The 25223-nt window shown below is 43.8% G+C and overlaps 1 protein-coding gene across 1 annotated transcript in view; it reads right to left on the bottom strand.

The window, feature by feature from the left end:
* Positions 1-11159: 11159 nt before the first annotated feature.
* Il2ra (interleukin 2 receptor subunit alpha) overlaps positions 11160-25223 on the bottom strand; it is a 49240-nt gene continuing 35176 nt past the window's right edge. Inside the window, exons 2-8 of the mRNA XM_013349034.2 lie at positions 22960-23136; positions 21384-21494; positions 17708-17923; positions 15329-15400; positions 14879-14950; positions 13552-13618; positions 11160-11235 (exon numbers count right to left, since the gene is read on the bottom strand). Of these exons, the coding sequence (XP_013204488.2) occupies positions 11211-11235; positions 13552-13618; positions 14879-14950; positions 15329-15400; positions 17708-17923; positions 21384-21494; positions 22960-23136 (740 nt within the window). The 3' untranslated portion in view covers positions 11160-11210. The remainder of the gene's footprint in view (positions 11236-13551; positions 13619-14878; positions 14951-15328; positions 15401-17707; positions 17924-21383; positions 21495-22959; positions 23137-25223) is intronic.

Here is a 25223-nt window from a genome sequence, read left to right as displayed (position 1 = left end):
TGTGGGAGCAGATCCGCTTGTCTTGCTGGTAGGTTTAGATGGTGCTGTAGTCTTTCAACTTCTTAACTCATCCCTGATTCTGGCCACTGGGTGCAAACACGAGAGTAGCAAGTGGCTTGGAAGACACATACTGTGGGTACAATTAGTTTTATTGTTACTTTCAATGTGTTTCTTTGCATAGGTGTTACATAGGGGCCTGAACAGAAGAGTAGGATGGGCAGGGATCCACACAGGGAAGATGGCAAGGCCCCAGCTAGTCCACACAAGGTATCAGTCATCCATGGCCCAGGGCATCTTGCTCAGCTACATGCCTCTTTTTGACCTCTTTTGATTAACTGTTCTGAAATCGTTTCTTACCTGTGATCTCTTGAGTGTATTTACTTTTATCTTCAGACCAAAGTATTCCTTCCAGTATTCTCTGTAAGGCTGGATTGGTGGTCTTAAATTTAGTTAATGTTTTTTTTTATAACTGGAACTTTTTATTTCTCCCTCAATTTTAATAGATAGTTTTTCTGGATATAATAGTCCCAAAGCCCACTGGTGTAAAAACAGTATGAATGTTATAGAAGCAATCAACTATTTTCTGATTGGATTGAAAGCCTACTCCACAATATGAAATCCATGCCTGGTACCATTTACTGGGCCAAAATTCATGGTTTGGTTTGATCATAGGACCTGGGGGAGAATCTAGTACTTATTCTGATAAATGTACATAGTAATAAACCATCTTCTAAGTTCTATTCTTTATACATGGAGATTAGAGCATTTTGCAACCCTCGTCAGAGAAGTTTCTTTTTGCAGTAGGTAGCAATTAATACAGAGTTCACAATTGGCCAATGTGCAGAGAATAAGAGACTATTATATAGTGCTTAGTTCTAAATGGGACATCTTCATCACACCTCTCCCCCAAGGCTCAGGGATCATCAGAGAAGGGGAGATGGAATTGTTTTAAGAGCCAGAGGGACTAGACATCTGCAGAGAAACAGTATTTCATGGACATGATAGCACAGTTGCACACATGAACTCACAATTGCAGAAACTGCATGCACAAGTCCTATGAAAAATCAAGGCAGCCACAATACCAGCATGGAAGGGAGCTCATGAAGTCCCACCTCTGTCCCCCCTTTAAGGGACATGAGTCCTGAGAGGCTACCCATGAGTCAGTGGTATTTTTTAAAATTATACATTTCTTTACAAATAAGCAGAGTATAAGCTACTACTGAGGCACTATCAGGATGAGTTCCGAATTATGCTGTACTTGAAGGCACCTTCAAACCACATATTAAGACATCTCTTTTAATCATGGAGCCTTCAGAATGTCCTTGCTCAAATTAATTTTGTTTCAGTTTTCTTCTTCATAATTGGCACTATTTTCCTATTGTTCTCACCAAGGTCTAATATTTTCTTGTTGTTTCTTCATTTGACACATCAGGTTCAACTCTTCATCTTCTTGTGTTTTTGTGTTAGTCACTATTCTATGGCTGTGAAGAGACACCATGACTAAGACAGCTCTTACAGCAGAAAGCATTTAATTAGGGGCTTGCTTCCAGTTTCAGAGGCTTAGTCCATTATCATTATGGCATGGATTATGGTGGCACATGTGGGGGTGAAGCAGTAGCTGAGATCCTGACCCCATAGGCCAAGAGAGAGTGATAGTGGGCCTGGCTTATGCTTTGAAACCTCAAAACACTCCCCCCAGTGACACTCTTCCTCCAATAAGGACACACTCCAAAAAGACCATATCTCCTAACCCTTCTAATCCTTTCAAATAGTGTTACTCTCTACTGACTAAGAATTTAAATATATGAGCCTATGAGGTCCATTCTTATTCATATCACCATGTTTAATTCATAGTATTCATCTGAAACATTAATTTCTCAGTTCTGGGGTTAAGAACTGAGAAAGTTATTATCTGAATAACTCTTGTGCCAGTTCTCTTCTGTGTCAATTTGACACAAGCTAGAATCATTTAGTAAGATTCAGTCTGTGAAGAAGCGACAGTCTGTGAAGCATTCTCTTGATTGATGATTGATGTGGGAGGGCCCAGCTCACTGTGAACAGCAGCAGCATCCCACACAGGTAGTCCTGGGTGCTGTAAGAAACTAGGCTGATAGATCCATGGGAAGCAAACTGGTAAGCAGCCTTATCCATGGTCTTTCCATCAGTTCTTGCCTTGAGTCCTTGCTCTGACTTCCCTTCATGGTGAACTATAAGCTGTAAGACTCAATAAACCCTTTCTTCCCCCAAGTGGTTCTCAATCATGGTTTTTATCACAGCAACAGAAACCAAACTAGAATAGCATTCTTCCACAGAGAAGATCTTCACCTAATAGGAAACTTTGCTCTTTCATGATCAAACTCTTTTTCATTAACATCTAGAAAATCTAAGTTTCAGTGCTCTTCAAGAATGTTCCTTTCTTCCTCTTCTAGTTGGTTCTTGGATTCAAAGTTCATGAGCTTCAAGCATATCAAATCCTTTGACAACTTGGTCTGGTGCCTGGCCACCATTCTAGCTGTAGCTCTGGTCATGGGCTATGCATACTCTTTATGGCTAAATAACACTTTATGTATTATTATCTTTCCTGTTAATTGTATGTGTTGACCTTCATTTTGACTGACCAACTTTGACTTAAAGTCCACTTTGTCAGACACTTATATGCCTGCTCCAGCCATCTTTTCCTTTTTAGCCTATATGTGTCTTTGACAATGAGATTTGTTTCTTACAGATAACAACAAGCCAGTCTATTTTTTACCTTTTAACTACAGAGTCTCACTTTGTAGCTCAAGCTGACCCAGAACTCATTGTATAGCTGAGATGCCTACAAACTCATAACAGTTCTCCTTGGGTCAGCCTCCAAATTCTGGGATTATAGGGGTAATGTCTTTTATGTCTGTTTTAGAATTAGAAAGTTAAAGCCATTTATTTCACAGTTATCATTGAGAGATATGTCAGGGGCCATAGGCCCCAGTGTAGAAACTATTTTTCCCTAACTGGACTGGTACGGAGGCACGAGAAATAAACAGATACAGTTCACACAGTCATCAAGGAAGGGCATCTCAGGCTCCCTCCCTCCTGAAGATCTACCCACATTTATTTTACAAAACACCTTTTATCCCCCAGGTAAACCAAGGTGGAAGCTCATTAATATTCTCTTTCAGGAGGAGGGGGGGATGCGGGGCTAGGGAAACACCTGTAATTTAGTCACCTGCTTTGGCAAACACCTCTCCCCAGGCCATCTACATTTTTAAGAAAGGAGAAAGGAGCAATACATCCTGGCCTTTGTTAGTTGGCTATCTTACTAGTTTGACAGGGTTGCATCTGCCTAGTGGTCAGTGAGCCTACCTGTAAATTATTTTATATGAAATATGGGCCCACAATCCACTCTCTCTTATTAAATTTTAATAATCCCTGTGCTTCTGCAACAGGACAGATGGGTCACGCCTGGCTTGGGCAAAGTCTTTTTCCTATTACCCAAATTTTCCCGTCTTTGGAAGCCAGCATTGGTCATATGTGAGCTCCTGTCTTAGGCATCTGGGGAGCAGAAGCTTTAAACCCGTTATTGACTGTTGACCTCTGTAAAGAAAAGAGATTAATGGAGAGAAATATACTTTCAGGCCCTGTGTCTCAATAGCCATACCTTTTGTCAGGATAAGTCATAATGCTTTATGAATAATTATGCTTTCAAAGCTATAGTCTCCTATTTTAAAGGACAGTAGAATTGCCCGAGTTAAAAAAGTTTTTTTTTTTGTTGGTTTAGAGCATCACTTAGATCTAACATTTTTAGCATATGCATCAACTCTCAACATTTATTGTCATAATCTCTTTTTAGTAATTGTCAAAAGTAACAAGTCACAATAATAATTTTTTCATGTCATCGGTCAATACCAAATCTCTGTCTTTTTTGTATCATAATTTCATATTTTGTCTGTCAATACCAACTCTCCAATTATCTTTTCCTTTATTATAATTTCATATTCTTTTTGGTTAGTACCTCAGTATTTAGCACCATTGGTCAATACCAGATTTTTTTTCTCATTATCTTATATGTAGTTGTAAAGGATTTTCCCCATGTGGGCCACCAAACATTTATGAACATTTTTATACCTACTTTGAGATAGTATGATGTGTTTTCCTTGTAGCCTACGTATCCCATAAAATGCCTTCTAGGATTTCTTTAAATTTGTAATTGTTAATTAGTCAACCTAATTGGATTTAGAATCACCATGGAAACACACCTCTGTCTGTGTCTATGAAGATGCTTCTGGAAAGACTTTACTGAACAGGGGAGATCCACCCTGAACCTTTTATCCCTGCTTTCTGATTTTAGATGACCCAACGTCCTTCCATATCTCTCGCCTTCCTTCCCGGTCAGGATGGGCTGCATCCGCTAGAACAGCAATCCTGAACAAACCCTCCGTCCCTTAAGCTGTTTCTTCTCAAGTGTTTGCTCAAGAAAGCAATGCAGAATTGTAGCAGATGTCTTCTCTTTCAAAACAGCTAACCCCAAGATATCTCCAGGGATGGGCATTATTGACAAGGGAAGGAAAAGGCTACGACTCCCAAATATGTCCTTTGTGGAGCAAAAATACCACGTGTGTTTTTCCTAAGACAAGGGAACAGATTGGCCTAAGAACCTCAAGCCAGAATCATATTTTAGATTCATAGCATTTAATATCTGATTCTAAACTCCTGGTCTACAAGGTGTCCTCATTTGAACTTTGTTCCCCAAGTTTGTTTCCTTTACACTTCAGTAATTTCCTAAGTCAATTATTAACTCAATTAGTACTTGGTTTAAAATTTGACCTGTGTGTTCTCATCCTCTCTTCCTTGAGTATTTACTGCTAGAATTCCAGCAGTCAGGCACTCTGGGAAGGACAAGGGAGGAGGCTATGGCTAGTCACACATTACAGGAAGAAGCTTCACTTCTCTTTCTGTCCTATGCGTGTAAAAATGTCAAAGATGCTTTATGATGGAGAAAGAGTATAGCACGCGACAGCATCCTGCAGATCTGTAGGTATCCATTCAATTCCCAGCAAGGATGCCCACTGGAGACACAGTTTCCTGTGGGCTTATGGCAGGGTTCTGAGCACCTTCCTTATTAATCCTCAGGAAGGTATGCCTGTTCATGCCCTCAGCTAACCATTTTTCTCACGAGTTGGGCAAGTGGGAACATTTGGGTCTTGTTTGGACCACATGTACCAGAGGAAAATCCATAGGGATATTTCTAATTCCCCCCTTGTTTTCCTGTTTCTAGTCTGCAGGACTTGCATTTGTAATGATTTGTCTCAACATACAAGTAGACACTGCTAAATTGTCAGGGACCTCAGTTTAACAGGGAACTGTGGATTAGAGCTATCTTTCCTCCTCAAATCACAAAGCATTATAAGAAGACTGAAGCTTTGGTCCACCTCACTCACAGTGAGACCGCGAGTGGGTAGGAAGGAAACCAGTTCAGTTTGTTTCCTGTTCCTCCACTTTTCTGGTCACACATCAGTTGGAATGTTTTTCAACACAACAGATTAACATCTACTGATTTTATGTTCCCAAATCCATGTGTAGGTGGTTACAAGGGACATGCACACCATTGGGTTCCTTGACTTGTGAGCTGAAAAGCAGAATATCATGCATCACCAGCAAGAGAGCCTGTAGGTGTATTCACAGGGTTTCCAAACATGCATCTCCATGTATGTGGACCGGAAGTTCCCTTCATGTGCATTTTCCACTAGGGTTCAGGTTTATCTAGGCTCTCTGGCAGCCTACGGGGCAGAATTTAGGACTCTAATTGCAGTTCTGGAGAAGAAAAGGGGAGGATTAGGGGATTCCCTAGCATCAGTCTTAGAATTTTATTTTATACCTTGATTTGTCAGAGTGCTTACCTAATCCACACTAGGCCCAACATTTTATTTCCAGCATTGCATAAATGAAGCATGGTACTGTGTGCCTGTAATCCCAGCACTCAAGGGGTGGAGACAGGAGGACCAGAAGTTCAAGGGTTTCCTTCAACACATAGGAAGTTTAAGGCTCAAAAAAAAAAAAAAAGTTTAGAGCTGGCTGTGTTGATGCCTGCACTTTCAGGAAGCTGAAATGGGATTGCAAGCTCAAGGCAGGCTTAAGCACCATAATGAAGGCCTGTCTCAAGCAACAAAAATACCAAATTTGTAGATTTTTTTCTCTTCTATGTCACCAGTAGTGTTAAGTTTATCCAAACACAACTTAGCTTCATGAAGCCTGTATTTCCAGCTTCTGCCTCCAGTTTTCCTTTTCTTCCTATAAAGGTTGTGTGTGCGTGCGTGTGTGCGTGCGTGTGTGTTGGGAAGAAACCTGTACTATGGTGTGCATGTGGAGTTCAAAGGATAAGTTAGTGGAGCCGGTTCTCTATTTCCAAGCACGTGGGTTCCAGGGATTGAAGCCAATCATCAGGCTTGGCAGCAAAGCACCTTTGCCCACTGATCCATCTCACTGGTCCCTTTCTATAAGGTTTTGATGGAGGACTAAGGGGCCAGACTGGAAAAAAAAAGCCCACAAATCTTTAATATTGCATCAGAAGAGAAGATGTATTTTATCCCTTACCTCTTGAAGTGTGGCCTGGAAATCAGAGGAGGGGCTTTGGAACGGCTCAGCAGCCTTCTCTTGCTGATTCTTGACTTACCCAGAAATCTCATCTGATGGGAATATCTCCATATGACCAACAATTTCCAGACATCCTTCAGGGTTTCTATAAGTCCTTGAAGGTTGTTGTGAGTTGATTGCATCTCCAAAGACAATTAAGGGAATAGTCCAATTAGGAGGGCGATCTCATGCCGTTTCATCTTGTGTACTGAGCTACTGGAGGCAAATGCTCAGATGAAAGTCATGTACTTTCTTTTTTTTCTTTTTTTTAATTTAATTTAATTTATTTTTATTTTATTTTTATTTTTTTTGGTTTTTCAAGACAGAGTTTCTCTGTGGTTTTGGAGCCTGTCCTGGAACTAGCTCTTATAGACCAGGCTGGTCTCGAATTCACAGAGATCAGCCTGCCTCTGCCTCCCAAGTGCTGGGATTAAAGGCATGCGCCACCACTGCCCGGCAGTCATGTACTGATGGAGGAAGGTCATTGGTTAATTAAATAAAGAAGCTGCTTTCCCTGATAGGTTAAAACATAGGTGGGAGGAGTAAACGGAACAGAACTCTGGGAGGAAGAGGAAGTGAGCTCAGAGACTCGACAGCTCTCCTCTCGGGGGCAGATGCCTCAGAGAGACACGATGCTCTACTCTTGTGGGCAGAGGCGAGAGCTCTGCTCTCTGAGGCACACGCGATGAAGCTCTGACCCAGGATGGACATAGGCTAGAATCTCCCTGGTAAGCCACCTTGTGGGCTACAGCAGATTATTAGAGATGGGCTAGTCCAGATGCGAGAGTTAGCCTAGAAGAGGCTAGATAGAAATGGCCAAGCAGTGATTAAATGAATACAGTGTCCATGTAATTATTTCGGGTAAAGCTAGCCTTGCCCCTATTACTACAATGTACTTTAAAACGAGTAGTTACTTGAGTCTGCTCTTGGATTCTCTTTTTAGTGAAGATATTTTGGTATTACTATTACCACAAGAGAAAAATTTTGGAGTGGGAAGAGGGTATGTGTCGATATGATGACAGCACAGGTGTTAGTGATTGTTGGTTTTGTTATACCAAGGGAAAAGTCATAGTGGCCTCCATCAGAGTGGTGTATCTGGCCAAAATATAGTCCAATACAATCAGCCATGTTGCAACTCCTCCTGGCACCAGACAAATGCCTAGATTTGTGTCCTGGGTTTCTATCCTGCTGTGGTTCTAGCTCCCACTACAAAACCATGCGCCTGCCAATGAGAAGAACTAAGAAAGGAAATGCAGCTCACATTCTCAAGACCCAGCCCAGACATTGCACATGTCACGTCTGCTCCTAGCTCTGTGTTCGAAACATAATCACATGGTCACATGTAGCTGCAAAGAAGGCTGGAAAAAGGCATCATGAGTTTGGGAGAAAGATGTTGTTCTGTTTTACTTTTACATTGCTGTGATAATTATCATGCCCAAAGCAGCTATGGGTAAGAAAGGGTTTATTTTAGCTTATAGTTCCAGATCACTGTCTTATCATTGAGGAAATCAAGGCAGGAACCCAAGCAGAAAGTGAAGCAGAAGCCGTGGAAGGACACTGATTGCTGACTCACTCGCTGGCTCATGCTTAGCTTTTACTTATATGACCCAAATCTACCTGCCTATGGATGATGCTCCTCAGAGTGCTGGACCTTTCCCATAACAATTGTCAGCGAAGACAATCTGATCAAGGGGATTCCCTCATCCCAGGTGTCTTGGTTGTGCCAAGTTGACAGTATAAATGAATTAGAACACCAACAAGATATGATCTTCTAAAATCTTGAACCGTTAGTACCAGTGGAAGAAGGGAAGAATGGGTTTAGGGTGCCATAGCAATCTCCATCATAAGGGTTAATTTTCCACTGTTATACACCCACTCTTGATAATTCCAACATCTCAGCTGTACCTGAGTGTGGCTGTGCTACTCCCATGAGCCTCCACACCGTGTCTTGCCTTTGTCTTGGTTACCTTTTTCATTACTAGGATGAAAGAGCTGACAGAGGTAACTTAGGGGAGGAGAGGTTGGCTTTGGCTCACAGTTTCAGATGGTACGCTCCACAGTGGTGGGTAAGGCACAGGGGAGTGAGTCTGTGACAGCAGAAGTGTGTTGTGGAACTCCTCACACGGTGGCTGCATGGGAGAGTCTTGAGAAGGAGACTAGAAGCAAGGCTGGACTGTTACCCTCAAAGGTTTACCTCCAAAAGTCTGTCTCCATGAGCAAGGCCTCACCTCTTAAAGGTTGCATAACCCAAACAGCTCTGCTAGCTGGTGTTGGAACATATGAGTCTGTTGAGGACATTTCCGATTCAAACCATACCAACTTTTGAGCAGAATTTGTCAGACCTTGTCTATGTTATTAAAAATTATTAAAACCATTAAAAACTCCTGAGGATCCCAAAAGGCTTTCTTAATGTAAATGAGTTTCTATCAATATTAATCATCTTTAAAAACTAAAACCAAGAAAAATTTAAGACATCATTTATTAATTATTTAACAAACAACAAGATAAAATCCCTTATACATTAACACCAGAGTGATGACAACATTACACATGTAGATTCTAGAAAAATTCCACCATACACTTGTGGAGAGTAAAACAGTTAAACAATATCTTAGTATTATCAAGAAAAAGTTTGTTATTATATCCCATCTTCCATAATGAGCAAGGACAATACAATTCAATTTATTGGGCTGGAGAGATGGCTCAGTGATTAAGGGCACAGGCAGGGGTCCAGTTCCTAGCACATACATGGCAGCTCATGACTAGCTGTTCCAGGGGACCCAACATCTTCTTCTGGCCTCTCTGGGCACCAGGCACACATGTGGTAAACAGATGTACATTAAAATTTTAATTTTATGCAAGTAAGATTGTTTTTATGGAAAGGGTGGCGGTTGAGGCAGAGTTTTTGCTATGTAGGTCGAGTTGACTGCACACTTGCTGTGATCCTCCTGCCTCAGCCTTCTGAGTGCTGGGCTTGCAAGTTTGTGCCACTAACTACAGCTCTTTAGAAAGATTTTAACATTTTCTTTTCTTTTCTAAAATTAGTGACTTGAGATTCTATTTAGCTTTTTCCCCCCCCCCAAAAAAAGAGTATATTTTGGAAAGGGGTGGGACCAAAGATAGGAAAAGTCTGGTTTAAACTTGGTCATATTAAAGACCAAAAAGGGCTCTGTCTGACATTTGACTTCTCGTAACATTTTCCAGTTGTTTCAGAAATGAAAACTGATTGCTTAAGTTTCTTGTGAATCCCCCAAACACTGTTAGGTTTGAACATCTGGCTCAACTCACTTGAGAGGAAATCTTACAAGAAGAGATTGAACAAGAATGTTCTCGGGGACCCGGCACCAGAACCTGGTTGCTTTTGGTAGCAAGAGAAGGTGAGAGCACACAGGGAGAGCCTGGTGGTTCACAGAGTGTGGTCTAGAGATCAACACCAAGTCACCACCCAGGAACTTGTGAGAAACCCAAATTCCACACTTACTGACTCAGACTGGACTGGCCCGGCAGTTTGTTTCCTAAGGCTTCCTGGTGACTCTGAATTGGGAGATTTTGGAGGGGGAATTATTTGAGGATGGCTGGGCTATCCAGTCTACAGTTAATCTTTGGTATAATCACCTTCTCTGCTTCCTTATTTCTTTCCTCCCTTCTATAAACATAGAAAGGATTCCTTGCTTCTCAGTGTTTTCATGACATGTACAAGGTCCGCGTCTACAAGCATCAACAACCCAGGCTAAATTTAGAGTGCAGTTGAAGACAGTCCCAAAGAAACCAGCTCTTAGAGTGGCCAATTAGGAAAGCATTAGACAAGTATGATTCATGTCCCAGGACCTAGCCCTCTGCTCCTGATGTTGACCCTAGACGCGGGCTACCGAACATTGACCCTCCACAGTTCCCCACAACTTGACCCCCTTGCTTCGGGATTATTCAAAAACCTGCTCATCCAAAGCTTCTGTTCTTTAGAAATTTAAAACTGAAGCCTCAACAGGAAGGGGGCTGGCTCCCTTCTAGGGCTAAGAGAACAACATACGGAGTCCTAGTTGCCAGCCCCAGTTGAATGGCTGATCAGTAAGTGATGACGTCAGAAGAGCCAGTGAGGCAACCAGAGGTTGATGAAGGAGCCACTTGACTAGGGTGAGCTTGTGAGAGCAGGGAGGGGGCGCAGGGGAGGAGGTAGAGGAGGGAGGATGAAGGAGAACGAGGGAGGACGAGAAAGAGTATTTACATTAGTGCTAGGCTTTACGTAGACTTTCCAAACTGGGAAATTACAACGAAGTCACCCAAAGCTACTTTTTCTATATTCTATATGGCATAAAAAGTGTCCATGCCATTCTAGCTTTTATCCACAGATGTCCACGAGAACAGAACAGAACAGAACACAGAGTGCTGTGGGGTTCTCTCTCCCATTCTTCAATGGCATCGTCCAGTTTAGTGGTGGGGGTTGCAGTTTCCCAATGTGTGGTTATAGCCTGTGACTTCAAAACTTTCTAGAATCCAAAGGATCAACAGGTGACACCTGTTGAGTGAGTGTTTGACTTCTTTGATTTTGCTTGAGCTTCATGATTCCCATTAGCTTCTCCTGGCCTCCGACGGCTCCGAGTTTTTTAGATGGTTCTTCTACTCTTCTTCCTAGGAGATTAACTCAGTCACAGCCACGTGTATCATAGTACGACATGGTTCCCACCCAAACACATGTGAACCAAACAGTCTTCCACTCTAACGCTGAGATTCTAAGTTTGAATTTCACCTCAGAATCTCGCAACCTTCCAACCTGATGAAACCCAGCTTCAAGATATCCCCATCCCTCTACCTTCCACACACATGCGGTGTCAAGTGCCCTAGCCCCACCCAAAAACTAACGTTAAAAAACATAAAAAGAGAGGAAAATATTCACAAAACCAAACAGTTTAAAGGGCTGGGTGGTGTCTGAATAGAACACTTGTCTGGCATGCTCAAGGCCTTGGATCCAACTCCCAAAAATTTAACCAACATAAGCCAGCTATTGCACACTCCTAGCTCCTAGTAATTGTTCCAAAACAACCAAAATAACTCTAGCCAAGATCATAGTTTTTCAGTAGTTCAGAGGTAGGATTTCCAATTCGCCACAAGAGGGTACCATTAGGTGAATTAGGTCAGACACAGGGTCTTGTTATGTAGTCCCAGGCTGGACTCCTCAGGGCTGGGATTTCAGGTTTGTGCCACAACACCCCCAGAGGTAAGGTTTTTATGTTTGGGTTTGTTTGTTTGCTTGTTTTTTTTTTTAAATCAAGTTCTTTGACCAGAGGGGTCATATTATGATTATATTTCCATCTCCCTGATGGTACTGGAAGGTCTTAGGAACTCAGGTGGTGTTTACACACTTCCTTACTTCCCATCATGACCGTTCTAAGCTATCACCGCTCGCAAAGAGCCTATCCTCTGGTTCTGAGTATTTGGGTCTTCAAGCTCCCAAATGTAAGACTATTGCCAGCTAGCTGCTTGCTCACCCTGAGCAGGGAGAAGATCTAACATGTACTGAGGCCCTTAGACTGCCAGGCATATGACATCATGCTTCATTCCCCTAACCCCAAGAGACCACCTTAAGGAAATGGATAGATTGCTAAGGCTATGAATAGTTCCTAGACCAACCACCTCTGGGGTGCTGTAGGAACTCCTTCAGCCAGTAGCCTTTAAGTTACCAGCCCAGAGTAGGCCAGAGGAACAACCTGAGAATGGAAGGAACTGAATTCCCACCTATCCACCTTATGGCTATGTTATTAAAGAATTTAAGAGTATCTGGGTTGGCCAGAACCTGCTTTGGCAGCAGGGGCACACCCTTCACATTTGAGACTGGAATGATTAGTCTTAATAACACAATCCAAAATTTCTGGAAGGGGATTGCTCAATAAGGGGTGACCTAGACAAGGTTCCCTATGGACTCATCTGCAGAGGGTGTCTCCACTATGTTAACTGATCTGGGAAGGCCCAGCCTAAACTCACCCCCTGGGTTTGGGTCCCAGACTGTATAATATAAACAAAGAGAAAGTGAGCTGGGCTTGAGTGTGTATGCATGAATCCATTGCTCTCTGCTTTTGGTTGTGGGTGTGAGATGAGAAACCGCTTCAAGTTCTTGCCACCTTAACTCCCACACAACCATGGACTACAACCAGGAACTGCGAGTCAAACAAACCCTCTGTCCTTTCGTTTGCTTTTGTCTGGGTATGTTATCACACGCACAGGAAATGGAACTGAGCAGGGACGGAATAGCTCACCCAGTTGACCCTAATGAGGACAGATTGGCTTTTCTCAAGATGGTTTTACATTCTTACCTCTTTTTAAAAAACAATTTAGATTTTTGCTATGTGATCTCATGTAGCCCAGGACGGTGCTGAACATCTGATTTTCTGCTTCTACCTCTTGAGTGCTGGGGTGATAGGTGTGTGCCACTATGCTCGATTTCTCCTGGTGCTGAGGTCAAACCTAGGCTTTGCGAGCATGCTAGGCACTCACTCTATCAACAGAGCTACAAACATCCCTAGGCATGTTATCTGTTCGTTTATTTTGAGGTCTGTCTTACTACGTAGCTGAGGTTGACATGCTATTTTCTGTTCAGCCCAGACTGCCCTCAAAATCAAACTCATGATCTTCCTGCCTCCAGACTTGAGTGCAAAGATGAAAGAAATGTGCCAGCATGCCCATCCCCCATCCCCATGTGTGTGTGTGCGTGTGCAACTGTGTATGTAAGTGCCATCACATCCAGTTTTTGTTTGTTTGCTTTTGTTTTGTGTTTTACAAAGCTTTTTCCCAAAAGATGGAACTCAAGTGCTCCTGCTTGCACGGTAAGCCCTTTACTGAGGGGTGTATCTCCCTAGGCTATCGGCTGAGTTCAGGTTCTGGGCAGTGTTCATGCTGCCAGGGCAGAGACCAGACATTGGGGGTACTTAGTGCTTACAGCGTCAGACTCACCATCTACGCTGCCAGGTGAGCCCGCTCAGAAGAAGGATACTGATGACCAGGAAGACGCAGCCGGCCACTGTCAAAAGAGAGGAGGTTAGGTTGAGCACTGCAGCTATGCTTTGGAGGGGGTGTGTGGGTGTAAAGGAACTGGATCCATAGGGCGGGTGAGAAAATTCCATAGGTGAACAAGGACCTCCTGCACAGCTGGGGCCTATGGCATCTTTTTTTCTGCAGGAAAGGGGCTAGGCCTTGTCCTCTGGAGCGGACTGCAGCTGAAACTTGAGGAAGGCTCAGAGGACAGGCCTCACCAGCAGCTTTCCTCCATGGGGGAATGTTGAAACAAGATAAGAAATCCTAAACATACTGATATCTCCTGGAGGTGCTTGCACTCCCCAAATGCTGACTTGTGAAGGTTCCAGATTCTGCCATTTTTTTCAGTGGTCCAGGCAGCATTTTCTTACCTCCTACTAGGAACAGCTGAGGTGCTTATGGACAAAATTTTGTTTCTCTCTCTGGGTCTTGGCTTTGTCCCTCACTAAAGTTTGGGGGGGGCATTGTTCTTGAAGATGTATGTGAGAGGAACTGGTTTAGGGTGCTTTAAGGTTTAACTCTTGGGATGCTCTTGGTTTGTTTTGATTGACAGAACCTAGAGTCACGTTAGAGACAAAACTCTGGGCATGTCTGTGTGAGATTATCTAGATTAGGTTAGCTGAGGTAGGGAGACCCATTCTAAAAGTGGACAGCTCCATTCCATGGGCTGGGGTGTTAGGCTCCAAGAGAAAGAAAGTGCACTGAGTAAAGCATCTCTCTCTCTCCTCTCCCACCTCATCTCCCCTTCTCTCTCTCTTTTATTTCTTGAGACAGGATCTCATTGTTTACTCCTGGCTCTTCTGGAACTCGCTCTGTAGACCAGGCTGGCCTCAAACTCACAGAGATCTGCCTGCCTCTGCTTTCTGAGTGCTGGGATTAAAGGCATTCACCACTATAGGCAGCCTTTCTGTTTCTTAACTGCAGATGCAGAGTGACCAGTTGCTCAGCCTCGTCTGCCGTGCATCCCCATAGTGATGGACCGGATCCTGGAACTGTCCTTCAGAACAAACCCTCCTCCCTTTGGTTTGTCTTGTCAGACATTTGGTCAAAGCAATTCTAAAAGTAGCTAATACAACTCCCAACACACACAGCTAATCCAGAGGGTTCTGAGCAACAAAAGTGAGCATCAAAAGTCATCTTTTTTCCTTATAAACCTCAGTGAAAGGAGGGATCATTTCAATAGGTCAGATTGCCCATATCCTGGCATGCTGCCCTATCTGTCCACAAATGAAATGACTTGACCCACCTGCCAGCTGATACTCTATTGTCAGGATGAAGGTCTCCATAGTTGTCGCTGCGTCTGTGAGTGGCTGCAAGTCTGTGGAGAAGAGAGACAAGGCTGAAACTCTCTCCCGGTACTATCCTATGTTTTCTGTTTAATTATTTTCACTTGTGTCTTTGTCCTCTTTACTAATTTTTCTGATCCCCATGCCCCTACCCTGGTAAGTGGTATTTCTGTCGAAGCTGGTCTCCAGCACTCTACACTTACAAGGTAAGCACCTTACTAACTGAGTCATCTTCCCAGCCTGCCTTGCATGGACTGTGTTGCTATGGCCATGTTCTTGCTTTGGAGGACAGGAAGACAGCAAGGCCCAGCTTCCCCTCCTCATCTTATTCATTGCTGGAAAAGCTTGCATAGCCACTGCCTGTCCTTTCCTGATGGCCAAATGTCTGTTCTCGGACACTCTCTCCATACCTGTAGTGATGATGGGACAGGGAGTCTCACTCTCGGGAAAAGGATCTCTGCTTCCTTGAGAGTCTTCGCTGGCTGCAGAAGAGAAAACGCAATGAATTTGTAACCTAAGATGGAGCTATGAGACGCTAATGTTTTCTTACACCTGCCTTCTGCTTCTGGTCCCAGAAACACCTGCTAAGGTGTGATTCAGGGACACAGATCCACAACAGCAGCACTGCACACAGTGAAGGACCATAGTAGAGCATACAAGGAGGACTCTAACCCTGACCGTGGCTATCTATGGAACTGTGAGCAGGTCTTTCCCTCTAGCCTTCCTACTTAGCCCGGGATTCCACCTTCGACTTGGAAATAGGTCAAATCACATGTACACACACTTGCATGTGCACACACCACCACCATATGTATCTAAATAGAGTTTTTAGTCCCTGTGTGATCAGTGACCCAGTATGTGGGTCACTTAGGTCTAATTTTATGTCAACTTGACGTAGGCTGGACTCATTGGAGCTCAAAGGAGCTTCAGTTGAGAAAATGCTGCCATAAGGCTGGACTGTAGGCAAGCCTGGAGAGCATTTTATTCAATAATGGTTTGTGGGGGAGGGCCCAGCCCATCATTAGTGATGCCATCTGGGCTGGTGGTCCTTCTATGAGAAAGCAGACTGAGCAAGCCAGTAGGCAGCACTCGTCCACGGACTCTGCATCAGCTCCTGTCTCCAGGTTACTGCCCTGTTTGAGTTCCTGTCCTGACTTCCTTCAGTGATAAACAGTGATGTGGAAGTGTAAGTCAAATAAACCCTTTCTTCCCCAAGTTGCTTTTGGTCACAGTATTTTATCACAGACACCTAGGGACTTGTCATTCCATCTCTTACAAAGAAAACTATTGGCATGTGTAATGCTCTGTCTCTTTAAGAGACAAGCCACACCTACTCCCTTCCTGCTTTCAGCCTCTCCTCACCTCTCCCCTTCCCCCACTTTTCTGTCTCTCTCCCCCCATCCCCCTTTCTGCCCTTCTCCCTTCCCTTCCATAACCATTAAATAAATGTCCAACTCCACTCTGTATGGTGTGCCTATCTGTCTGCCTCCTACCTGCTGCCTGCCCACATGGCTAGCTGGGGACCAGCCACCTTCCTGCTGAGTGATCAAGTGGTCTTGTGCTGTCCCTGCCTGGGACTGGCTGCTTTTGGGACCCCTGCAGCTTGCAGCAAATCCATTTCAGCATGCCCTGGCCAAGAGGGCAGCTCACTGGGAGCAAGTTAAGGGAAAGGCATAGCATCCTGAGAGGACCGTGGGGGCAGTCACAGAGTGGGACAAATGGCAGCAGATAGAGAAACTAGGAACATTCATGAGTCAATGTGAGTAACTTTTGATTATGGAAGTAGTAAGATTTCAAACAAAGATGGCGAAGACCTCACCACAGGCAGGTCACATGTGAGCAGGAGTGGGTAGGAAATGCAAACCCCTTCCCACATACTTGTATTTTCTATCAAAGATCATGAAGGACCTTTACAGGGGAGTGTAATGACAATGACAATGGAGCACTGTACAAATGACATACCTATATTAAATTCAAGAGGAAGGAAGAAGCATGCAGGTGTGACTCTGGACTTGCCCTCATGAACTATGGGATGTCTTGGTAGTTGGGCAGAAATTGTGGAAGTTCAGGATCAGCTAGACACAGGATAGAATTATTACCATGAAACAGCATCCTGTGTGTATTGGAACACTGGAGAGATTACTATTTCTCTGCCTCCATGTACAGAACAGAGATGAAGGGACCTCAGTGTTGATCTGTTTTATTTTAGAAGATGAGACCCAGAGGGTCAAGTTGCTTTCCCAAAGTCCCAAAGCAGAGAGGAGTCTCACCTTGGTCCAGATGGAGAAAACAATGGGACAGACACAAGGAAGGAGCAACTAAAAAGGCTGGAAGGTGGGGCAGCAGACCAGAACCCTGACAGAGGCCAGACCTTAGTTTCACTACACTAAAATGGGACAGAGTTGAGCAAGCAGGTCTCACGAAAACTGCAATTTATGGGTGACCATCACAAGCCCTTCTGCTGGCTCAGCAGGCTCCAAAAGCCCTTCTGCTAGCTCAGCAGATGTCCCCCAGACTTCTGCAGGCTAAAGATAGCTTTCCCTACCCTGCTGCTGGAAGGTCCCTAACCATTTAGGACCTTCCACCAATCAATCCCCATACTAATCTTTCCTCCACCAATCAATCCCAGGTTAATCCCTTCTCTCTGGAATTCTAACTCTGCATAAAAGGAGCTTGTGACCTCCTTTGGGGGTCTCCAAATGCCACCCCAACATTGGAATTAATAAAGCGCTCTTGTTATGGCTGTTGGTCTTCTTCGGGGGCTTCTCTAAAACCCTAACACAACGTACCTGGAAACTGATGGTGCTCTCCTTCATCTACACATGTGAGATGGGGCTGCGTCCATTCCGTCTTCCCACAGGTCATTTTGCAGATGCTCACAGCAGGACCTCTCTGTAGGGCCTTGTATCCTTGAATGCATTCGTAGTGAACTCTCTGTCCTACCACGAAATGATAGATTCTCTTGGTATCTTCATGTTCCCATGGAGGGGGCTCCCTGCAGTGACCTGGAAGAGGACAATAATTTTGAAGGCAAGTTTAGGAAGGCATAGTGAGTGCCTCTAGGCTGCTTCTTGTACCCAGAGTGACTCTGGTCTCTAGAAACTGGACCCTGGTTTTTACGGTTCTGTTTCACTCTCTCACTGAACCTACAACTATTGAGAGCATCCGGGGCAGGGGGCAGGAATGTAGGCATTGTAGGAAGGTATGGAAGCCAGTGCTGTGCAGCTATTTCCTCGGAGTTGAAATTTTCTCTCTTGGAGGGAGGCTCCTTAGGACTCAGAAAAATAAACAAAACACACAGGTCTCAGGAAACTCACTGGTCTCAGGAAACTCACCAACCCCTGCCCAAAGTTACATAAGCGGTAATAATGACTGAGGGGATTCTCAGTTGTTGGAGCTCTCTGCCCATCCATCCTGCAGGGATCGCCAGGGATGCAACTTCCATGGGTTGTCATCCATGCTGGGGAGGGTTTTGGGTGACACAGCTGCATTTGAGCCATCCAGGCTCCCAAGAGTAAAGCCAGTAAATTCGTTGGTCCATTACATAATACTTGGATATGATTGTTTCTCCATCTGGTGAACAGATGCTTGCTCATGTCTCCCCAGGAAAAGTCCCACAGGGCCCTGTCACTGCTGCAAGGGTGGCAGAGTTGAGTAGGTAAGAAAGACATAGGCAGGTGGACAGAAAGTGGGTAGTGCGAGGGGGAAGGGGATCTTGGTTTGACGGATGCTGCAAAGACCTTGAGGACTTTTGAAAAGCAGACAGGTGTAAGAGGGCACTCAGCTGAGAGACAGTAAGGGGACAGACCACTCTGTGTTTCCACAGAGTAACTGAGGAGGACTAATTTGAGCAGCAGTTGGTAATCACTCTAGGACTTTGCTGAGCTAAGGATAAGGCAAATGTCTGGAGCAGGGGAGATGCTGAGAGAATCTCAGAGAAACGAATTATGATCCTTAAACCACATCTGAAGCTTGACCCACATTGGCCCTGTCAGGCCTTCTAAAGATCTCCTGTGCCCAGCAATTTACACTCACTGGACTGAACCAGGCTTGGCTGAACTTTGGCCCCTGAGGTCATGGGCCATTCTGATTTAATCTGGAATTCCCCACTCACTGGCCCCCAATCTGATCAGATGGAACTAGATAGACTGTCGAACTCCGGATCATGAAATTACTCGCAGGTTTGGAATCTGCCAGAGTTTCAAAATAATCTCCAACAAAACCACATACAAACCCTCTACCCCAGTAGGAAGCTGAGTGTTCCTGACTACTTTGCACTTGGCAAAACAGAATTGAAACTGTGTTTTGGTCTCAGAACAAAATATTATTTTAAGGCAAGAATCATCATAATTGACAGAACCTGTATGAATTTGATTTGTTTCTTTAGATGGAGACACAAAACTATGAGAATTCATGAAACACCCTTCAGCTAGAAACGGCTGGTTCTCTCTGTTGCTTGGGGGTGAGGAGGGAATCATACAGTTTGGGTTGGCTTTGAACTTCTGATCCTCCTGCTTCTGCTCCCCAAATGCCAGGATAACAGGCATGTACAACTGTGCCTGGTTCAGCTGATTGTCTCTTGAGTAATGGAAAGATTGACCTTTCAACAACTGTAGAGGTTGGCACCAGTTAGCAGGAAAGCAGAGCAAAAATCGAAGGCATCCGGAAACACCATTTCAGGACAGAACTGGAAGAGGAAAGGGACTAAAACCATGACATTGCAATATTGCTTCTTGATTGCCCCCCCCATATCGAATGCCATGAGTAGTTTTTAAGTCATTAAAAAATAATCCCTCAGAGCCAGGCAGTAGCAGTGCACGCCTTTAATCCCAGCACTTGGGAGGCAGAGACAGGTGGATCTCGTTGAGTCTGAGGCCGGCCTAATTTACAAAGCGAGTTCCAGGACAACCATGACTGTTACACAGAGAAACCCTGTCTCGAAAAACAAAACAAAACAAAACAAAAAAACTAGGAGGCTAGAGGTCTTACTTTCACCCTATAATGTAACTTTAGCTAAATTGTTTAATTTTCCTGTGTCTAGTTGATTGACTAGGCTACGAGATTCAAATGAGATTATACTTGGTATAATAAAGTTCTTTGTAAAGTTATAGCTTTATCATAAGACATAAGGCCAACTGGTCCTTGCACATCTCAGTTAACCCTGGAGACTCTCTTCCTGACATCATGGTTTAATTTACATATTATTTCCTTTGGGAAAAGAATGGGCAGACACAGTTCCCACTCATCCACACCTCATTAACTAGCAAATAATCATCTGTGGCTATCATCTTATAACCCTGTTCTGTAAGAAGCAAATTGTTATCAATGGTTTTGCTCAAAGTACATTGTCTTGCACTTAAGAGAAAATAGGAGAAATTCTTGAGGGTAGAGACCATTGTGTAAACAGAGACTAAGCTTTTGTTTCCTGGCCACACAGACCTGAATAAACAAACAAAACTATATTAATCACAACATTGTTTGGCCAATGGATCAGTAATATTCATAGCTAGCTCTTACATCTTAAATTAACCCATTTCTATTAGTCTATGCATTGTCACGAGGCTGTGGTTTACCAGCAATGTTCTGGCATCTTTCTCATATGACAGCTACATGGCATCTCCCCTACTCCACCTATCTCTCTCTCTCTCTGATTTCCCACCTTGCTTTACTCTGCTAAGCCATTGGCCAAAACAGCTTTATTCATCAACCAATAAAAGCAACACATAAACGGAAGCTCCACATTGTACACAATTTGTAAACAGAAGTTTCTGTCCTGTCTGGTCCTTCAGTCATTCAGTCCCAAAGAAATACACAGAGGCTTATATTAATTATAAATTGTCTTGCCTATTAGCTCAGGCTTATTATTAACTAGCTCTTACAACTTAAATTAACCCATAATTCTTGTTTATGTTTAGCCATATGTCTTGGTACCTCTTTTCAGTGAAGCATTCTCATCTTGCTTCCTCCGTATCTGGCCAGTGACTGCCTCTCTGTATTTCCTCTTCCCAGGATTCTCCTAGTCTGGTTCCCTTGCCTATACTTCCTGCCTAGCTACTGACCAAACAGAGTTTTATTAAACAAATACAAGTGACAAATCTTTACAGTGTACAGGAGCATTCTCCCACAGCATTTCTGTTTACTCCACTTGACACCTCTGCAGGCAGTGTCTGCAGGACAGTTATTCCAAGCACATGCTTTTGAACCAAATTGAGTCTGGAGTTAAATTCTTATGCTCCCAAGTCATAGTCTATATCACCTTTAGAAAGAGTAACTTGAATGCTAAGCAGTGAGTCTGCCATCATTAGGCAATGTTGTCATCTGCATGTGTTCCGAGAGAAGGCAAATGGATTGTGTTACCTGTGGAGAATAGTACTAACCTCTCCCCTTTGGCTCATCCTTCCCAGGTAGCCAAAGGTCAGCTCCCAGGAGCCAGCTAGAGGATGCTTGTTGAGACTCATATCTTACCTGGAAGTTTCTCTTGATGCACAGACTGTGTTGATTTCTGCATTTCTGTGATTTGTTGCTCTTTCTGGTCTTCAGGTTTAGGTGTAACTTGCTTTCCTCTGTTGTCATTGGCTAGAGAATACGGGAGGAATGAGGCAAATAAGTTTGCAAATACTCCGAATAGAAAAAAGCTGTTCGTGCGTTCCTTCACTCTTTCTAGGACCCAGGAATAAATAGCCCGGGCGGGGCTGGGTTTGCAGAGATGAGCAAACAAGCCCTCTCTGGGATGGGGCCAGCAGACCTAGTCTATGTGTACTGATCTCTCCGTGTGCACACTCACATTCATGTGCATATTGACAATGGATTCAGTACTTTCCCTAGAAGAAATGCAAGATTCTCCTACTGGAAAAATCCTTCTGTACATGTGAATTAAACATAATTAAAATGGGTCTTTTCATGTCACCAGGGTTGCCAGTGTTGTATACAGCAGTGGGAACGGTCTAACCCCACCACCCTCACTTAACTCTTTCACTCTCCTGCAGTGGGTCAAAGCTACTCTTAAGGCAATGCCAGTTAGGAAGAGAAGTTGCGGACGAGGAGGCATCAGAACCCCAGCTTAGGGTAAGGGGAGATCTGTTGGGAAATGAGCTAACCAGTCATTTCAGTAGGGCAGCCATCTTTAGACTCTGTCCTCCTCACATGGTTTGACTCACTGACCCTCTCCATCCTCAGGGTTAAAAAATAAAGATCAGTTATGGGACCCATCTAGGTGTCTAACAATAGAAGAGTAATTAAAGCAAGTGTGCTGTATATGGAATTTTTCTTTAATATATGCATACATATATGTATAAACCATACACACACATTTGAGTCAGGTCTCACTCTGCAGTCCCGCTTGGCCTGGAACTCACTATATAAACCAGGATGGCTTCAAACTCACAGAGATCCACCCAGTGGATCTGCTGAGTGCTGGGATTAAAGGCATGTGCCACCCATCACCTGCATGATGGGAAATTTTCAGCCACGGAGAAGAAAATGGATGCAGCTAGAGAAAACTGTCCAAGGAAACCAAAAGTTTCTAATGGGAGGGGAATAGAAGAGAGAGTAGGGGATATCAGGTGGGGACAGAATATGTTCATTCTACAGTGTGTACCTGTATGAAATATTCTTACGTAATACACTACTATGTACAATGGATATATTCAACAAAAACATTATATATATTATATATATATATATATATATATATATAACACATATAAAACTTTTGCACAGTTTCACCCCCCCCCCCAGAATGAAGAAGAAACTGAGTACAAAGACAGGCTGTGTGAAGGAGCATTCTAAACTCAAGGAAGAAAGAATAGAGACCAACAACAAAGTCATAGAATCTATCAGATTGACTCAGGCTTAGCAAGCCTTGTTCTTTGAATAGACACTCATTAAATAATGATAAATAAGTGGATATCCTAGAAGCCTCTAAACTCAGTTATCCCTCAGATTTGTTGACCATTATTTTATCTGTTAGTCCAAGGTCATGGAAGCTTGACTCTGTCTCCTGTTGTCCCCTTCCCATTGAAGTTACCGAAGGGACACTTACAGTTTCTTGTGCACTGACAGTTGTTGCTCCAGGAGTTCTCTAAACAAACCATATAGACCGACTTCTTTATTCTTCGGAAACCCCTCTTGCAGTCACAGTTAAGGATGGTGCCATTCTTGTAGGAGAGTGCTTTGAATGTGGCATGCGCAACCTTTGGTGGGTCTTCCACACACATGTCTGAAAAGACAAGAAGGATGTTAGTGCAGGAGGTCCTAGTGAGACACTAGTTTGAGGGGCAGTGACTTGCTCACAAATGTCTTCTTCTGTTTAAAGGATTGGTATGTATTCCACCTTCTTAGGAAAGAAACTGAGGCCTCACACTGTGGTTCCTGTACTGACTGGTTTTTATGTCAACTTGACACTGGACAACGTCATTTGAGAAGAGGGAACTCCAAGTGAGAAAATGCCTTTATAAGTTCAGGTCATATGCAGGCCTGTAGGACATTCTCTTAATTGGTGATTGATGGGGGAAGGCCCAGCCACATTGTGTGTGTGATGCCACCCTGGGCTGGTGGTCCTGGGTGTTATAAGTAAGCAGACTGAGCAAGCCACGAGGAGCAAACCAGTGAGCAGCACCCTTCCATGGCCTCTACATCAGCTCCTGTCTCCAGAGTTCTGCCCTGTTTGAGTTCCTGCCCTGACTTCCTTCAGTGATGGAAGGTTCCCCCACAAGTTGCTTTTAGTCATGGTGTTTCATCACAGAAATAGTAACCCTAACTAAGACAGTTCTTTAGAAATCTTTATATAGAGATGCTTCTGTTTGCAATGGGTGTTGGGCACTGCACGGATGTATAAATGATCTACGTGCTGAGTACAAGAGACTGTTGAATGCTTAGCTCCTAAATGTGCCATCTGGATCTCTCCCTCCAAGGCTTGGGAACATTACAGAAAAGGGGAAGGAAACAAAGGAAGAGTGAGGGGGAGGAGTGGGGTGGTGTAGAACATTGTTTCCTGAGTATGACCTGGGTGTGCACTCTTGAACTCCCAGCAACTGTCATCCCCTGCGCAAGATTGTGACTGTCAATATTTCATCATAAAGAGGGGAGGGGCTTGTGGGTTTCCACCCCTTCCTGATTTATAGTTGGTTAACAATTGCTGGGCTATCATGAGGTCTGCCACTGAAGACATATAGGCAACTGATGATTGCTGATAGAGGGAGAGTCATTTCCCTCCGTGATGTAGTCACTGGTATGTTGCTTATGAATCAATAAAGAATCCAGTACCCATTTTCCTATAAGTAACTCTAATTAAACTCTGGTTCACCACAAAGAAAGACAAGAACAAAGAAGAGCAATCAGTTGTGAAGAGGCAGGGGATCAGTGGAGCCATAGAGGCTGGAGGTTGTGTATATGAATATGATCAGAATACACTATATGCATGTGTGGAGGTAGAAAACCATTCTATATGCATTTAATATATGCTAATGAAATTAAAAGGATAAATATTCTGTTCACTCAAGTTGTTCCACAGTATAGAATATGCACTGCAGAAGGAATAAGCAAAAATAAGTAGAGTTCTATTCTGAAGATACTTAACGCCTAGCAAATACAGAAGAGAGGGAAGGCAAGTCAAGTCAAAACTTCTAGACAGATCTGGTGTCCTAGCATGAACACCAGAAACAGGTCATGTTTTTGAGACAAGTCCTCTCGTGTAGCCCAAACTGGCCTCAAATTCATTATGTAGCTGAGAATAACCTTGAACTCCTATCAGCCTGTTTCCACTCCTGAGTGCTGGGATTACAGGTGCATATCACTATAGCTAGCTCGCAACACCCAACTCTTGAGGGAAAAAAAGTGATTTCTAACCAGAAAATTGCTCCATCACAACAAGTTCTTCTGCAAAGAGATTTGGTGACTAGGACTATGGCACAGACAGCACAAGGGATGGAGTCACCATAGGGAAGAAAATGCGAGGAAAGCAGGAGACTGTCCTAGGAGAAGCCACTCCATCCAGGGGAGCACGCTGAGGCTGATCCCAGCAGGAGATTGTCGCAGGAGCGAACCACTCCATCCAGGGGAGCACCCGCTGTCTCTACCAGATGGTTGTTTATCATGATGGTTGGTTTGAGGTGTCAATTTGAATGCTCTAATGGCTGCCTAGAGAATTCGAAGCAAAGCTCTGGCACATTAACAGAGAAGGTTGACTGTGAGTTGACAAAGTAAAAGAGAAAAGACCGCCCTCTGCGACGGCACCCAACACAGTCAGCCAGGAATGTGACAGGGACAGAAAATAGAGGCAATGAAGTGTGTTCTATCACCCTTCCT

The sequence above is a fragment of the Microtus ochrogaster genome, chromosome 16 (genome assembly GCF_000317375.1).
Source record: "Microtus ochrogaster isolate Prairie Vole_2 chromosome 16, MicOch1.0, whole genome shotgun sequence".
In the NCBI taxonomy this organism is placed as follows: domain Eukaryota; kingdom Metazoa; phylum Chordata; class Mammalia; order Rodentia; family Cricetidae; genus Microtus; species Microtus ochrogaster.
The sequence above is the reverse complement of the archived record's forward strand: the minus strand, read 5'-3'. Positions and strand labels throughout refer to the sequence as shown.